The sequence below is a fragment of the Acanthochromis polyacanthus genome, chromosome 16, assembly GCF_021347895.1.
Source record: "Acanthochromis polyacanthus isolate Apoly-LR-REF ecotype Palm Island chromosome 16, KAUST_Apoly_ChrSc, whole genome shotgun sequence".
In the NCBI taxonomy this organism is placed as follows: domain Eukaryota; kingdom Metazoa; phylum Chordata; class Actinopteri; family Pomacentridae; genus Acanthochromis; species Acanthochromis polyacanthus.
Window position 1 is genome coordinate 21,654,301 of NC_067128.1, and position 19,036 is coordinate 21,673,336.

General features: G+C 40.7%; 1 protein-coding gene across 2 annotated transcripts in view; it reads left to right on the forward strand.

Moving 5' to 3' along the window:
• The window catches only part of lama2 (laminin, alpha 2), a 351,505-nt gene that overhangs the window by 255,298 nt on the left and 77,171 nt on the right, over positions 1-19,036 (forward strand). For both annotated transcript variants that reach the window (XM_051960749.1, XM_051960750.1), the window contains exons 33-38: positions 8,501-8,625; positions 8,779-8,865; positions 9,286-9,479; positions 13,307-13,449; positions 15,671-15,769; positions 18,276-18,387. In XM_051960749.1, coding sequence (XP_051816709.1) covers positions 8,501-8,625; positions 8,779-8,865; positions 9,286-9,479; positions 13,307-13,449; positions 15,671-15,769; positions 18,276-18,387 — 760 coding nt within the window. The remainder of the gene's footprint in view (positions 1-8,500; positions 8,626-8,778; positions 8,866-9,285; positions 9,480-13,306; positions 13,450-15,670; positions 15,770-18,275; positions 18,388-19,036) is intronic.

The following is a 19,036-nucleotide window of genomic DNA, read 5'->3' on the forward strand; positions in this document are numbered from 1 at the left end:
AGGGCAAGTTTTTGACACTGATTAGGGATAACCCACAACTGCAGTAGTTGATGACTTTTTTTTTCCTCACCCTGAAGTTTGTCACACTACTGTGGCGCAGAGGAGATCAATCTTGATGAAATAAAGCTTTTCAAAACCCATTGAAGACATTTTTTATGTGTGTATAAACATATATATGCATATATATATATATATATATATATATATATATACATACATACATATACATATATATGAGAGAAAGAGGCTACAACATAGCCTGGTTTTGTGTAATGTGATGGTGGTTTTCACTTTTTACTCTGGTAGGCCTAATTCATGTTCTTGATTTGACAAATATATATCCACCATAGATGAATAAAGCAGCAACATAGGTAACACCTAAAACCAAAGTAGGAATACTTTGGAAAAAAGGGGCAACTTCATGTGGAGATGTTTCATCAAACACTCAAACTTTGAATAAAAAAGCAGAAAAAACATGTAGGCCTGTAGAGGAGATGTCATTTTTATTAGAGATGAAAGTGCTACTGTGCCCTACATTTAAATAAGGGAGAAGACACAAATGAGCTTGTACACAAAATAGTTATCATTTGGCATCACCTTTGGATTATCATCATGATCAGATTGGACCGCTGGTTAAAGGAAGGTATTCTTTATGGAAAACTGGCTGTTGTGTCCTGCTTATTTTAAGACAATCTGTGCCTATTCCTGTTACGTGTTGACTGCACTTTGAGGGTGAAAGAAGAAAGAAAATCAGATATTTCCAAGTATTTACCGCTGGTGGATTCTAACCCATGGCGCAATGAAAAGTAGAACCACATTTAATCTACTTAACTACGCTCTAACCACTGAGCCACAGTTGTGCACTGTGACAAAATGTGTAGTGTAATATGATATAGTTTGATTCACGGTTATTCCGGCGTTATTTAAAAAAGGTCTCAATTATGTCACCGAACAAGAACATCATTGATTACAGATCAATATGAATTTAATGCGGTTCACAGGCGTCTTTCTGAAGCTCGTCAGAACCTTCTCTGACATGGGGCTAAAGTAAGCTTGACTGTTAGCCTACCCCGGACCAGGCTTGTTGCTCTGGCTGAGTTACCGTAGTTACCAAGCCAGGCCTGCCCTAAGCCTTGTTGGTGGAACAAAACTCTCACTAAAGTTAGCGAAGCTGACCGAAATAAGCCAGGCTTAGACCTAAGCCAGCTTCGTGGAATACCCCCCTGATAAAAGGACATTGCAATAGTCTAACCGTGAGGAAACAAAAGCATGAATTAGGACCTCAGCATCCTGAAATGACAGACTTGGTCTGATTTTAAAGATATTTCTGAGGTCCTCAAGCAGAGGATTAACACTTTCAGGTCCAATCACCATCATTTCAGTCTTGGCAGAATTCAGGAGCAGGAAATTCGTTGATAGCCAGCGCCTAACAGCTGAGAGACAGGCCTGGATTTTATCAGTGTCAAAAACACTTTGAGGGACCAAGGGCATGTATAGTTGTAGGTCATCTGCATAGCAATGAAAAGAAATCCCAAAGGAGTGCAATATTTGACCCAAAGGTGTCAGATAAAGGGAAAACAACAGGGGTCCTAGTACAGACCCCTGCGTTACTCTATGCCTAACAGCACAGGACTCTGAGAGCACGTTGTTAAAGAAAACACTGTGAGATCTCTCTGACAGGTAAGACCTCAACCATTTCAGCACCTGGCCTGAGATGCCGAAATAATTCTCCAGTCTGTCCAGTAAGATGCCGTGATCCACCGTATCAAAAGCTGAGCTGAGATCCAACAACAACAGAACAGATGATGCCTTTGAGTAAACAGCTAGAAGCAAATCATTCACCACTTTAGTCAGCGCTGTTTCTGCAGAATGATTTGCCCTAAAAGCTGACTGAAGAGGCTCAAAAAGATTATTTAATGACAAATATTTCAATAGCTGAGTTGAAACCACTTTCTCAAAAACTTTTGACAAAAAAGACAGGTTTGACACGGGCCTTTAATTAGTAAAGGAGTGAGCGTCCAGGCCAGGACGGGTTTAACAATTGCAGATTTAAAATAAGCTGGGAAAACTCCAGTGGAAAGCGTTATATTGAGGATATATAACACATACGGACCTAATGTGGACCAAAGCTCTCTACTAACCCACGCTGGCAGAGGATCAAGAGAGCAGGTTGTACACCGAGCCGCCATGACAACCTCGGTGAGGCTTTCTAAAGAAACAGGCTCAAAATTCAGGAAACCAACAACACCATAGACAGGAAAAGTAACTAAGCCTTCAACATTGTCAGTTACAGACAGGAATTTTAGTTCTAATATCCTCTACCTTGTCATTAAAATACAACAGAAAATCATGGGCAGACAGATCAGAGCTGCTAATAACTTGGTGGTCTTGAGTGAGTTTAGAAACCGTGTCAAATAACAGTCTAGAATTGTGCTTGTTTTCCATAATAAAATTAGAATAATATGCAGCCTTTGCAGCAGACACCTCAGACTGATAAGATGTCAGACTGTCCTTCCATACCTGATAGAAAACCTCCAGCCTAGAGTGACGCCACTGACGTTCAAGTTTTCTGCAACTCTTTCTCAAGGTTAGTATGTCTGCATTTAACCAGGGAGTATGGCTCTTATTTGGATGCTTTCGAGTCTTTTCTGGGGCTACTGAATCTAGCAGACGCTTAAGTGCATCATTAAAAGATTCAGTGAGACAACGAAAGACTGATCAACCACATCAGGCAGTCCTAAGTTAAGATCCTGTAAGGCACTGGGGCTGATATATCGAGACAACCTTGTTGTTTTTGTCTCTGTACCCAAAACAGATAAACTGGGAATTCCAACATCAAATAAAATCAGAGAATGATCTAAAACTGGCAACACACAGGTTTCATTCACTGAAACGGACAGTCCAAAACCAAGCACCAGATCCAGAGTGTGTCCATGCTGATGTGTTGGACCAGTCACAAATTGTGTCAGATTAAAAGACTCAATAATGTTTAAAAAATCCTTGACCAATGGCTTGTCATCACAACAAATGGGAATATTAAAATCACCAACAATTAAAATCCTGTCATACTGCAGACAGAAAGACGTTAAAAAGTCTGCAAATTCAGAGATAAAATTCTCATAATACTTGGGTGGATGATAAATCACAGCAATTAAAACAACAGAGGATCTGTTTATGGTAAAAAAAAAAAGCTGCAATTTAAAGCTTGAGAAAGTACGAAAGTTCAAAGTCTGTCTACACTTGAAGTGGTCCTTAAAAACAGAGGCCACCCCTCCTCCTCTCCTCCCTGTCCGTCTGGGAGAGCTGAAGAACCCACATTCATGGGGACAGAGTTCCAGCAGGGGTGTCAGTTCACCTTCACGCAACCACGTCTGTGTCAAGAACATTAGACCCAGTTTATGGGAGTCAAAAAAGTCACGGAGGATGAAAGTTTTATTTGACAGTGATCGGGTGTTAAGAAGAGCCGTTCGGACTTTTTCCACATTATCAGCTGGCTGAGATGTAACGTCTGGACGAAGGAGGTTGTCCAGGATAACCTCACCTCCCCTGCCCCGCCTCCTCAGTGTCCTGCGGATCGGCATCAGCTGACCGAGCGACTCAAGATTGCAAGATTTGTTGTGTGGGGTCCACTCTCTGCGGATGATGACAGGGATGTGATGTGTAGCATAGTGATGAGAGGACCTATCTGTGATAACAGGCTGAATAGCAAGATGGGAGGGTGATGGAGGTGCCAAAGGAGGCCAGCAGGGGGAGTTAGTGCTGTCAACAGCGGCCTGAGATGGATCTGGAGATGGAAGCTCAGAGGAGGGGGTGCGGTGTCAGTCAATCACCCAGAGATGATTGAACGGCGTGTTGAATGTTAGCGGTTAGCATTCGTGAGCCCAGAAAATTTGGGTGAATGCCGTCTGTTTTAAAGAGAGACTGGCGGTTCCAGAAGAGATTAAAATTGTCAATGTATTCCACACTATGTGCTCTACATGCGGACATTAACCAGGTGTTGAGACTGAGGATTCGGGAGAAACGACCAGAACCGCGACCTAATGTGGGAATGGGGCCAGAGATAAAAACAGACTTACCGCAGTTCCTTAAAAAGTTTAAAAGCTCCTTAAAATCTTTCTTAGTCAGCTCAGACTGCTGACGAGCTGTGTCATTTGAACCCACATGAACTATCACTCCATAGATGGAAGGTGGAAGTGAGTGGAGTAGCCCCAAGAGCTTACCCAGGATTTCTGGGACCGTGGTTCCAGGAAAGCAGTGTGTGATAGCATTGAAGAAACAGATATGTCGGGTGATGGAATCTCCAACTATTAATGTTGTCGGAGAAAAGAGGGGACGAGGAGGAGGCGGTGGTTGTGGATCAGGAGAGGGCCGGTCGAGCTGTTGTTGTGGTGGGACTGTCTTTGAGATGGGAGAGGATCATGGAAGGCTTCCCGAGTGTCTCATCACGGCCTCCCTCAGAAGTCTATGGCGAGAAGAGGCGTTCAGACGGGAAGAGGGCCTTACCTTCCCGGTGGAGTGTGAAGCTGCCCCCGCGCTGTTATCCACCGCCGATGAAATACCCACCGCTGCCGTAGGCAGATGGAGACACAGGTGAGGAGCAGCCAGAGCCACAGCGGCAGGTGTATCAGCCCGATGGACAGGAGAGACAGCCTGACGAGCCGGAGGGTCAGCCTGGTGGACCGGAGGGACGGCCGGGTGGACCGAAGGGTTGGCCTGGTGAACCGGAGTGTTAGCCTGGTGGACTGGAGGGTCGGCCCGGTGAACCGGAGCGTCAGCCTGGTGGACCGGAGTGTCAGCCTGGTGGACCGGAGGATCAGCCGGGTGGACCGGATCGTCACCAGACAGAGGTGCATAGTAGTTGGAAAGGCTCAAACCCGGAGGTGAGACAGTCCCGTCTGAGCGCTGATTGCGACCGTGGACCACCACCTCCGACCAAGAAGGCTGATGGCTGGGGGTTGAGCAAGAGGAAGATCTTGGACAACTGGCGGGGTCCCAAACAACCGTGGCCTGGCTTGAAGTATGAAAGGAGGCGATATTTTTGGACTGCTCCGCGGATACCTCCATGAAGCTGGCTAACAGGGAGTCTTTCTTCCGTAGCTCGTCGGAGAGCCATCGTATGTCCTCCTTAAGGTCAGTGATCTTTTTATTTGCCTTTTGAAGCGATATAATCCGCAGAGTCATAAGCAGGCATAGTTTGTGTTGGCTGGGCGCCGGGCTGGAAGTGGTACTGCCGGGCTACCCGGTGGTGGTGGAGCCGTTTGTCCCGATGCTGGGCTAGCCGGTAGTGGAGCTTCTGGGCTGGCCGGTGGTGGTGCCGGTCACCGGGCTGCCGGGCTGCCGGGCTAGCCGATGGTGGGCGCGATGGTCGGGCTGCTGGGCTGGCCGGTGGTGGTGACGGTCGTCGGGCTGTCGGGCTGCCGGGCTAGCCGGTGGTGGAGCCGATGGTCGGGCTGCCAGGCTAGCCAGTGGTGGAGGCGAAAAGCACCAGAATTATTGATCTCTCATTCGCTGTCAGGAGGTAGAGGATTAAATCCAGTCCCTGGACTGTCTGTTACCGTGAGACAACAAGAAACAAAAATGGATCTGAAGCTCTCCTCTGCTGCAGTGACAGACTCTGTTGTGAACTACTGTCCGTTATGTCACACCTAAGGTAGTTAGCTAGCTAATGTGCTACAAACAAAACGGTGTGTTAGCAACACTCCACATGTCATGGTCAGGAGACTTAAAAACTTAGTGTCAGGATGTCCGAAAGCTAAATTCTTTAAAAACGGAGCTTAAAATTAGTCAAAAATATCAATTTTAGGAGACCTACCTTGCACAAGGTAGCACAACGCTACCTTGTGCAAGGTAGCACAATGCCGACGCATGCGCAGTCATGGAAAAGGAAGATATTTTTTCTGCGTGCTTTTCCTGTTCTCTCCTTTTTCTCAGGGTCCACTGGCCCAGAAGCCGCTGGTGATCATCTACTAAGCTTTTCCCCACACCAACATACTGATCCTTTGCATCCAGTAAACAATGAAGCTTCAAATCAATGGTGTGGTCCCAGCTAGTGAATTGCAACATAAAATTCACCATGTAGGCTACCATAACAGACCTCTACTGTTCTGTTTCCTTTACAGAACTAGAGTCACGCTTAGTAACTACTATTTGTCATTGTTTTGAACATTGCAGTAACATTGCAGTTGAAGCTGTTGCATCCCACACCACAATGGAAACACAAGGGCTGAAAGGGCCGATTATGGGGCACATTTGTGCCACCTCGTGCCTGCGGTGGAAAGCTGCATTAACTTTTTCTTTCTCTGCTGTAAATTTCTTCTGTCCTGTCCTCAATTATGTATTTATTCATGCTTTGTCATTTTTCATCTCAACAATCTTTTACCTTCAGCTCTACCGTTTTTTCCCCTCCGCCCTCTTTTATAACCTTTCTCATTGTCTTTTTCACTTCTGCTTAATTTCTGTAATTTTACTAGTTTGTTTCTCTCTTTCCGCTCTTTTCCTCCCTCTTCTTCTCTTCCCTTTCATTTCTGTCTTTGTCTGCCTCCCAGCCATTTTTCCTTCCCCATTTCTATCTTGCCTTCCATAACAGTGTCATTAGCATTTTCTAAGCGAGCGGACTAAATTGAAAATGCTATACGAGTTTGTTTCTGTGGTAATTAGCAGTAACGAGGAACACAGGAAGTTAATGGAAATGACTTGCCTCGTTAAGAGGCAACTTCCTGTAGTACTGATTGAAGTTCCCATTTTCAACAAACAAGTCGAACACATAAGACACAGGACCCTGGGGGTATGAGGAGGAGAGAGCTGTGTGTTTGTGTACAGTATGGAACTTAATTCTCTCTGTCCAAAGTGAAAGTGTATGTTTGATTCAGGGCGTGTGTGCGTGTGTGTTTATGTTTGGGGAGGGCCATTAATTGGTTGTCTGCATTGCTGAGAATTTGCCTATATTTTTATGTCTCCAGTGTGTACATATTGTTAAAATTTAATCTATTGGCATAGTGTCTGTCAGTGTGTGTGTGTGTGTGTGTGTGTGTGTGTGTGTGTGTGTGTGTGTGTGTGTGTGTGTCGGGCTGTGTAATATGCTGAGCCAAGAGGAAACTGAAAACAAAACATCTCTGAAAATATATGAAAATATTTGAGATATAATAATGCTTATGTGTGTTATTGTTGCTATACATGTAGAAAGAGGTGAGTGAAATCCTGGAGGGAAAATGTGTATTTCAGATGGCCCGCTCTTGAGGAAAGAAGCTTATTAAACTCTGTAACATGTGAGATCACACCTGTCAGCTAACAGCTAGCTGGCTGCTGTTGTGCACGCTCTCACAGCACCTCATCATGCAGGAGTGGGACTGAGCCCAAAAGCCATTCATTACTGTTTGTGTGGGCAACTACATTTCTTATCAAAAATAGTCCTGGCTAGATAAAAGTTTACCGTTGTGACGGCCTTGAATGACTCAGAAGCTGTGGGTGGTGAAAAGAAATGAATAATGATTTCCCTGCTGCTGCAATAGAGATGCTCAGCTCTGCAGAAGCAGCTGCGATCACACTGGGCACTTCCCAGTGATCGTCTGGATGTGTGAATCTGTATGCTCAATCAACTTTCTCTTGGAAAATAAAAGTCACTGTTTTAGCTTTGGTCTGTGTGAAACAAAAGAAAATCAAAAACAGACAGAAAACTTTTGACTTTGAATAGATTCAAACTGAATGTCTGTCATGTTGTCAAATATTTCACTCAGAGTGTCTAAATTTCCACTCCAAAGCCAAGCACACTGGTGTTATAAATATTACCAGTATCAAAAATCATGACGTAAAATGTCAACAGGTAACAATAACAGTATGCCACTAATATTGCTCCAGCTCATCTGGTGTTGGTGCAGTGATGCCAGGGTAATTCTAATTATTAAAAAACAAGCCTCTTCAATGCCAAGAGGTGATGAGGTGTCATCTTTTCAGTCACTCCTTGTCAGCTTGAAGCAATCAGACAGACACAGGAGACTGTACACAACTTAACGCATTCACACATTTCTTCATCATTAATAAGAGTCTCCAAAATATGCTAGAATCTGCTATGCAAGATTCCTTTTATTCAACAGATGCCTTCAAACCATTCCAATTTTCTGTTTTTCTTTTTTTGTCTTGCTCAAACAGATCTAATGTCTCTTTTTTTTGTGCCAGTGGCAGTTTCCAAATACAACATCCAGATAACAGTGTAGCTTCACTTCTTTTAATTTAATTAGAAAATTAGTTTGCTTTTTTGAAAGATGAAAAGCTTTCTCGATAAGCAGGAGGAAGTTTGTTTTTTTCTGACATTGTGTTACAGCCGCATTCATTATGCTCACAGTGGCATTCTTTATTTAAAACCAACCACACACACCAAGAAGTCATGCTAGGTGGAGGATGGTGGAAATTTCAGCACTCACGCATTGGGTTAGAGTCATGGAAGAGAATGATTGGAAGTCAATAGTGTGTGCACAAATTTATCATTCATTTCATGTGTCTGTAGAACTGTCAAGATAACACAGAGGGTGATCGATGTGAACGCTGTGCTCCTGGTTTCTACGGTGTGGTCCGAGGTTCTCCTGATGACTGTAAACCCTGTGCCTGCCCCCTGAGCAATCCTGAGAATAAGTAAATTTTCTGTTTGTGTGTTCTTAAAAATTGAAATCCTAATGCACTGATAATTTGTTGTGTTGTCATATCATTTTCTTGCAGCATAGACTGTATTTAGATTGTTTAACGTGTTTTAAGTAATTCCTGTCAAATATCTCGTTCTGTGTCTAGTTTCAGTCCGACCTGCGTAGCAGAGGGGTTTGATGACTACCGTTGTACCGCTTGTCCTGAGGGATATGAGGGCAAATACTGTGAGAGGTCAGACGCACACAGAAAACCACAATTCTCCCATCATTTTTCAAAACAGGGTAATTTTGGAAGTCCTGCAGTGTAATAGAGGCCACATAGCGAATCACATTTACAAGACTTTGGGAGAGGTTACAGACAATGACAATATTTTACAAGGGGTCCAAAAGCCTAAAACCACTGGTGAAGATACTTCCGTTTTGTATTTGTTTCAAATGTAATGGAAAGCTTTTCATTCCAAGTCATTTCAAAATACTCTACAATGTTCTGATTTGGATTTAATGACAACATGCACTGAAGGCTTGCATAAAAACATCAACAGCTTTTTGATGATCTGACACTTGATTACCATTAGAGAAGGTAAAATATATTAAAAATGTACTTTAGCGCTGTGGCAATTTCTCTCTCTCTTAACATCATCCCCTTCTTTAGATGTGCCACTGGTTACCATGGTAACCCAAGGAAGCCAGGCGGCCGCTGTGAGGAATGTAAGTGTTCCCTGTGGGGAGCGCTGCCCGGACCATGTGACCCTGTCACGGGACAGTGCCGTTGCAGGGTTGGGACATCAGGGCTGTCTTGTGACCAGTGCATGGAAAGGCATGTGTGTGGACCATCTGGGATCATCTGTAAGACTAACACATGGCTTGTGTTTATTGTTGTTTTTTTGCTCCTTTTGTTTTCCCTTGCCTTTTTGTTTCGCTCTTTGATTTCTTTTTGAAATTAAGGTATAGACCGACAGACATCCTTGCTGTCTGTTTCTACCATGTTTTTTCTGTTCTATCCTCCACACCCTGCACTGTCACCTGATGTTGTGATTTTTTACCTTATTTTGGTGATGAAATGCAAATGAGCAGTCAGAGCCCTTTTCTCTAGTTGCCATGGGAGACAGGAGATCGTGGCAGAAGTCAGATTCAAGTCATTTAGAAAATAATTTCAATGTCATTTGGAGCTAATTTAAACCTAATATGACCATAATGGCAGGGCCAATTTGGTGCCATTAGCATGTCTAGAGGTAAGTGTATGCAGGCAACTGAGAATGTAGAAGAAAAGGTTGTAAGACAGAGGCTGATGTGAAATTGCTCTCAGGTCAGTGAGAAAATTGCTTGCTTAGGTCTTTATGTGTTCAGACACAAGGCGCGTGTTCATAAATTGGCAGTGTGCTGCACTGCACCCTGGCACCGCACCACTCACCTCCACGTCCAGACCACCAAGTCCTGATGGTTTACACAGAGTGTAACGATCAGACTGCTGTACACTGAGTGATTGCACTTTGCATTTTGCCTGCTCCACCTTTCTTCTATTCTATTAGACACAACTTAGCACTTAAAAATTAACAGTCTTGAGTGAGGGAAATGCAGGCAGCCTTCACTTGCCGCACAACATCATTTGCATAGACATGCAGCTAAAGTAAAATAGGTGATGTCTCAGATTGCATTTTTAACTGTTCACATCCACATCCACATGAAATGTAGTGCTTAAGAATAAATGATCAACTTGAGGGGGAAACATACAGTCAGTAACATGACCTCAGATTACATCTACATACAATTCACTAGTCTGTTTGTAATTGATAAGAATTTGTTTGTTTTTTTTCTAGTTTGTAAATTTAATTTAATAACATTTTAAATACTAAGTATAGAAGAGAGCACTTTCGCCTTGCAGCGAGAAGATCCTCGGTTTGCGTCCCGGCTAGATCTTTCTGCATGGAGTTTGCATTTTCTCACTGTGCATGGGTTTTATTCAGATCCTCCGGCTTCCTCCCACAGTCCAAAAACAAATTGGTAATTGGAAATTGGTAATTCTAAATTGTCTGTAGGTGTGAATGTGAGTGTGATTGTCTCTATGTGTAGCCCTGTGATAGACTGGTGTCCGGTCCAGGGTGTCCCCTGCCGTCACCCTAAGTCAGCTGGTATAGACTCCAGCTCCCAATGACCCTAACAAGGATTAAGCAGTGTATAAATAACGGATGGATGAATAACTATAAAAGAAAACCCAAATCAAGTCAAAGATGTCATTATAAGAGCTACTAGTTACCTTCTGACCTTACCATGCAGCTTTAAAATGCAGAAATCTAATTTACTAAGCTAGACTGGTGACAGCCATTGAAATGTGTTTCCCATATCCAAGTTTACATCAGATTTTTTTTTTTTTTAACTATAAATCTACAACACCAATATGTGTATGGGACCACATGGCCAGATTCACTCTGAATAATGGTAATATACTGTATTTTGGAGCACAATAAATATATTAAAGACACAGTGACAATTTTTATATATATATATATATAGTGCTTTTATCCAAAGCGCTTTACATGATACATCACATTCACCCATTCACACACACATTCACACACTGATGGCGGAAGCTGCCATGCAAGGCACTAACCACGACCCACCAGGAGCAATTAGGGGTTCGGTGTCTTGCTCAGGGACACCTCGACATGAGCTCGACAGGCCGAAGATCGAACCGGCAACCTTCCAGTCACAAGACGGCCACTCTACCCACTGATCCATGCCGCCCCCACAATTGTGATACTAAATCAGTTGAATAAACCACCCGTAAGTTATTGTCTAACTAAAACAGGCACAAATATATATATTCTTGTATGTTACAGTTAACTGAGCCTGAGCCCTTCTGTCAAAATCCTCTCGTGTTTTAGTGGCTACTATTTGACTGTTAAGCATTTAGCTTTTACGTGTGTCCTTTTTTTTTTTTTTTTACAAAATGGCTTCTGTTTGCAAAGATTGGAATTGTTCAGTAAGGCAGGTCTGTCTGATTCCTTCAGGGAATGACTGTAAATGCATATAAAAATGTTGTATATTCACAACATTTGCTGTCTAACAGAGTTGCTCCTGCAGGCTGGTCCAGTGATTGTGCAAGAGTGAAGGGTTGTGCTGCATCTGAGAATTAGCTCAGCCCAACAAGATAGTGATAGGTTTAAAGAAATGCAAACCATCCAGACTGTATGTTCCCTCAATAGCAGAATGATTGTGAAGTGCAGCAGACCATTCTCCAGCGCTGACACGATGCTTTAGAGATACGTCTGGCTATGTGAGACTAAATGTACTCCTGTTACTCAGCCAAATCATCTTAGAAAAGATTTCCTTCCAAGCAACTTGAAGCTAGCCAAATATACATCAATTTGTGCAAACTGGTCAGATGTGGAGACACCGTGACCTTCCTTGCCAACTGTTGCAAGAAACAGGTGCAGACAATGATCCAAGTGAGGCTTTTTGTACAATTTCACAGCTCATACATGTGTAGTAGATGATATTTACACATGATGGGGAAATTAGTGAATACAATCTCTCATCAGTGAATGGCATGGATTTGACAAGCAGCTGTTTATTCCCACATGCAATACATTCGCTGTGAGTGTATGGGTTTGTGTGTATGCATGGCACTGCATGAATGCACTGGTTTATTTGTGTGTTGTGGTTTTGTCAGAGATTGATAGAGTAGAAACAGCTTTTATTTTATTTAATTTATCTTTGATTTCCCTTGTCAGAAATTTTAATTTGTGCAATAAATCAGCCTCTGGCTACAGAAGGGAAAAGAAATTTATACACACACACACACAATGCAGAAAAATGTGTGTCTCAGTGAATTCCCTGGTGTGTGCGCATGCTAGTGTGTGTTGTTAGCCTGCAGTGTGTGCTCATAATAGGTGCTTTTGCCTCTCTGTGCTAAATTTCATGCATCGGCAGGCCTGTCTCTCTGATGGCAGCGCCACTTAAACACAAAAACACAAGCAGTCACCACGGTCACATACTGATGTTTACGACCTCACACATAAAGCACCCAAACAAACATTCAGTTGTTATAAATACACTTAGACTACCATTCAAACGTTTGGGGTCACTCAGACAATTTCATGTTTTCCATGAAAACTCACACTTTTATTCATGTGCTAACATAATTGCACAAGGTTTTTCTAATCATCAATTAGACTTTCAACACCATTAGCTAACACAATGTAGCATTAGAACACAAGAGTGATGGTTGCTGGAAATGTTCCTCTGTACCCCATGTAGATATTCCATTAAAAATCAGCCGTTTCCAGCTAGAATAGTGATTTGCCACATTAACAATGTCTAGACTGTATTTCTGATTCATTTAATGTTATCTTCATTGAAAAAAAAATCTGCTTTTCTTTCAAAAATAAGGACATTTCAAAGTGATCCCAGACTTTTGAACGGTAGTGTATGTGTCTTTGATCTTTCTCAAGATATCTCAGATTGTTAACATTTATATAAAAATGCATTCACAAATTCTTGATGACTGTATGAAAATCCATAGACTGTATATAAAAATGAACATAGTGACCGTAATGTCACCCAATGGTATTTTGAAACTTCGAGTTTGGAATTTGCCCGACTGAGGTTAAACTGACTGAGAATTTGTGGACACTTCTCATACTGTTGTTTGTGTGTTTTATCTCTTTCTGTAGCCTGTGATGATGAGTGCTCGGGTTTGTTGATCAGTGATATGGACCGCCTGTATCGGATTATCACTGATGTCACTCTGACCACGCCCCTCCCACCACCTTATAAGGTGTTATACCGCTTTGAGAACATGACAGAGGAACTCAAGGTAAAAAAATCTTTGTCAAAGTGATTGGAAAATATATTTTCAATTAATTGTTTACTCATGTCATCAGTGAAACTGTTGCTGTTGCTTAGAGTTCACTTAAAGTTCCCCTGAATCAACTTAACACAATGTTATTTGCTTGCACAAATTGACATAATTCTGAAAAAGGGACCTTTGTTTTTCCACCCTCATTAAATGTACTCTTAATTCCTTAAAGTGGGGTTGTATAATGCGCACATTGGATTGCAACTAAAAACTCAAGGAAGCATTTTATTGAGCACATAAAAACAAGTATATACAAAAAGTATACTTCCTCAAGTGCTTGAGCATTTTTAAAATCATTTTTAAGTAAAGACAAATTTTAAAATAAAATACAAAACTTTTTTGGTCATTGTTGGCTCAGTTATTGTATATAGGTGACATATAGTGCAAGACATCAGATAAAAACACTTTAATGGTCATTCCAGAATGGGAGGACTTTTTACATCTCACTCATCAAATTTCTAATAGTCCATGTACAAAATACTAAAACATGCAGTTGTTGTGTAAATTTACTTGTCCTGAGACCAAATCTTAAAAAAAAATAAATAAATAGGAGAAAAGAATATTTGAACATATTTTTAAAAATACCTGGAGTTTCCTCTAAAATGCCATTTTTCTCTTGTCCCTGATGACCAAATTGAATCTCAAATAAAACAGTTAAAATGAAATGTAAATCTCCTTTTTTTTTTTTTTTTTTTTTTTTTTCATTGATGTCTCTTGCAATTGTGGGGAAAAAAATTTAATCAACATAATATTTTAGATAATTACTATGCATGGAACGGGTGTCCCGCAACAACCCTGTTAGCATAACCTTTTTAACTGGTGGAAGAAGAAGAAAACATTAAATCACATGATATGCTGGAATTAACATCATCAAACAGTTTTCTAAAAGAATGGCTAGAGCAAAGCTATGTCCATTCTACTATTTTTCATTTTTTCATAACATTGTCAGCCTTGATTGAATGTCTCACTCTACTCATGCAACCCTGTTATGCATATTATCAGGATGAGACAAATTCTTTGTACTTTTTTCTTGGCTGTTTTTCCATCAGTAAGTTTGTCCTCTTGGTCAGCAGTAACAGCTAGCTAAATATCTAGCTTCTACTCCTGAGAAAAAGCTAACATTAGTATGGATTAGCAATCATGTTACTATCATTAGAGTAGGGTTAATAAACAACAAATAAAATATAGAAAAAAAATGGTACCACTGATGTGTAAGCTGTGCTAATCAAGCCTTTGATAGTTTATTACCTATTATTGATGAATATGTATGAATATGACCCTCAACTCCAAATTTGATGTAATTAGGACTTTAAGATCACTGTCTTCATTTTTTTCTAAACTCCAGACTTTACTAAATCTGCAACCGTGTTTGCTTTAGCATTTGTTGCTTCATCTCACATACACATGTAGGCAGTTCACATTAACAGTTAAAAATATATCAGTCCAAATTCTGAATTACTTATGAAACAACTGGTTATTAATGTGAGACAGAACTACACAAAAGCAGGTTTTTCATTTCCAAGAGCTATATTCACTCAGTCACATACATGACATTGTCCTGGATGACTAAAGCTGTTTGAAAACATTTGAGAGAAAGCATAAATCTTACCCTTGTGATGTTTGTCCTCGTAAATGTTGTAATGGTAAATGATCTGTCACTCCTCCACCTGAGCCACAACCACAATAGTCCAAAAATATGTTTTACAAATGTAAAAAACCTTAAAACCCCTGTGTCATCAATCCTGGCTAAATGGAATATGTGACTGTCTGATGAGACAGCACAGTCTTCATTCACTCAACCTGCCTAATAGTTAGCAGAGCGTTGTCATTGATATTTCACAGTGCGCATGATTTCTAGTGTTTCTAAAGTCTTACCATTTTCTCATTAAATTGGATAAGAAGTGAGGAGTAATGGGATTAGAATTCCATATGTTTATCCCATATGAATTGTTTTTACATTCTTGACTGTAGCACAATCAAAAGACAGTGCATTTTAACAGATATGTTATGCTAGTTAATTCTTTCTGTTTGTCTTCCTTGCCTCTTGCCTTCGCTTGCTCATCCTCTTCTTTTCAGCTCTACAGCAAAGAGCCAGGCAGTTCAAAAGCCTAGCCCTGGGCCAAAATGTGTCAGACATTTCTTGCTGTAATTCCTTCATCTCTCTGTTTCTCTATTGCAGCACATGCTGTCGCCTCAAAAAGCTCCAGAGAGATTACTGCAACTGGCTGATTCCAACCTAGGATCACTGGTTGTCGAGATGGACCAACTACACAGCAGGGTACAAACCCTTTTGTTGTTCTTTCAACCATAATTTAGTCTCTGTCATTGTCTGCCTCTCATTCTCTCTTTACTATCTGTCTTTCTCTATAACAGTCAATGCAACAGTTCCACACAGCAAAGATACAGGTCTAGTTTTGGTCTCCAGAATGAAAAAGTTAAGACATGGCATCATGAGATATTGTACCGTTGTCCACTATACATAGGTTAACTTTAACCTCCTAAGACCTGGCGTCCACATATGTGGACATATTTTTTTCAAAAAGGGCATATTGTTCATAGTATTAATAATAAAAATAACAACAACAATAACAAAAAAAAAGCACTCAGAGAGCACAGTACTCTGCCAAGGCTTCTCAGTCATTGTATAATTTCCGACAGATGAAATCTTGAAACAATTCGTGGTCCGTAGCGGTCAGTTTGTAGTAGGATCGCAATCATGTGGTCGTCAGCAGACAGCTGACGTAGTGTTCACTTGTAGTCATAGTTACAGTGACGCCGTGCCACTATCTCGCAATGATACAGAAGTCTTTAACAAATCTGTGGATCCAGACTATAAGCCACATAACTGCCAAAGTCTCTCGCTCTCTCCATATATATATATATATATATATATATATATATATATATATATATATATATATATATATATGGATGGATGGATAGATGGATGGATAGATAGATACATAGATAGATAGATAGATAGGTAGATAGATAGATAGATATGCTGTAATTCCTGTGAAACAGAGTATGGATAACAATAATTCTGATTTTAGATCTGTATCACGCTGGACAATAAGAGTGATAGAACAGTGAAAGATTTAGAAACTAGAGAAGATGTAATTGCAGGAGACAAAATGGTCAATCTCAGTCACATAAACAAAGGAAAGTGTCCTAATTTAATATCTCCTATATCTATTATACATATTCAGTTACATTCAGTCACTCTTTTTAATTAAGAAATCTGGTTATTGGTGACAGGTTCCTGCTATCACATGCTGTTGAAACATTACCAAAAGCGTATATAGGTTCCAAATATTGATAATCTGCCTTTCAGTAATTACCAATAATTGACATAGGTGTCATCCCTGAAGAACACATATCATTCAATTCCTAATTCTCAACATTAAGGTTGGGTCATTCTTGGACTGTGGCAGAGATCCTCGCATCCTCAACATGGTAATGCTTCTGCAGGTGTATAGTGAAATCACAAATGCAAACATGCAAGTTGACACACTCTTAAAATATTGGCTTGTCATTTTTTTAGTTTTTTCAGAAAACAAAAGAAGCTTTTAACCTTGACCTAGACCATTATACTACAGGGGTGCAACCACAGGATCTGTTCAACTGAGGATGCAGGAGATTTTACTAGGGGTGGCCAGCATCATGAGGAGATGATTTAGGCAAAACAATAACTTTTGTCAAAAAATTCCTTCAGCCTGTATTTTGAGAAGGTGACAATTAGCAGTCACATTAACACAAGTAGTTACATCTCAAACATAATTGTGCCGTGTTTCATTCATGCTCAACAGGAACAGACTCAAAACTTTGCACCTCGTGGGCCTGTGTTGGACTCAATTTATGCTTATTTAAATTTCAATCAAATAAAGATTTTCATTAATATTACATCAAACATATTCAGATCATCTTTGTTTCTTATACAGACTGCAAGATTCTATGAACTCTTTGTCTTTTTATGCACTCAATTTTTATTTATTTTTTTTGTTTTTAAAATCTCTAGAGTCACAGTTGTGTGTAAGAAGAGTTAACCAAAATAGAAAAGCACTTTTTTAAGTGAAGGGGGGTCTACAGATGCCAAGTGGAGAAAAATAACACTCACATTCATGATGTCAAGCTACATCCTTTTAGGCACTGAGGCCTTGACATTTGTTGACAGCAATACTATCCCCCACACCCCATCACATACACACACACACACACACACACACACACACAAACTCCAGCTGAAATAATATAGCATGGTCTTGTCAAATCACAGTAATTACATACACATTCTCTCTCTCTCTCTCTCTCTCTCTCTCTCTCTCTCTCTCTCTCTCTCTCTCTCTATCTCTCTCTCTCTATCTCTCTCTCTCTCTCTCTCTCTCTCTCTCTCTCTCTCTCTCTCTCTCTCTGTGTGTCTGTGTGTGTGTGTTAAATTGAGTGTGGTAAGTTGTGTTTTCCTGTCTGTCAAGAATTCATCCATCTTGTGTATCCCTGGTCCTTGGTGTGGGTATAAATGTGTAAGGTTGTGTTTTCTCCTCATGTCAGTAATTCATCCATCTTTGTATTTGTTTGTGCACTGTAATATTGATAGTGTTTCTTGTGTATGCATTGCCATCATCATCAGTCTCTTTTTTCTTTATTTCTTATCTGTCTTTTCTCCAAGGCCTCATTCTTCATTGTTTCCTTTCCCTCCTTAGACAGAAGTCAATATGTTCACTTATTTAAGCTCTTGTTTATTGTTTGTGTGTTGTTCCATAATGTATGTGCATGTGTGCGTATAGGCCACTAAGGTGTCTGCTGATGGAGAACAGGTTGAGGATGATGCTGACAGGATTCATAAACGAGCTGAGGACCTGGAGCAGTTCATCAGGGATACACTGCTGGGAGCTAAAGGTAGCTGAAATAAACACCACCTCTCCTCCGTTCGCTGCCTCCATATCCTGCCAACTGGAATTTCTGGATTTATCTATTGTCTCACTAGTTTCATCTGTCATTAGAGTACATTGAATTATATTGCATCATATTAAATGTAAGGGATCCCAGTGGGAGATTTACATTATTACATTACTAGAGAATATAATAAAAGAATATGAAAAGGTAAAACAAGAAGCTAATGAAATGAATAATTATGATGACAGGGAATTTAAAATTGCCATTTGAAAAGAAATACAACATCTTCAGAAAGGTGCCCAGGTTGAATTGGATAGAAAATCATTACTGTGATAAATGATGTCATTACTTTCAAAACTGGTTTTGGTGTTAGTAACCAGAATCCCCGACAACAAGGGATTTTGTTGTGCTACAGCCTGCGTTTATTTAATTCTATCAGGCCCACATTGAAAGGGTGTTTTCAAAGTGACACAGCAGAAACATCTTCCTACTTCATAGTTAGATCAGTAATGGAAAATCTAGCTCAAACACAGCGACTGATGGGCCAGTGGCCAGCTGCCAGAGCGATGTGCCAGCTGCCGATGCAAAGTGTTGCCTGAACAATAGAGACAGATCCAGCAGGCTGCAGCATCACTAACCATGGCGAGAAAGA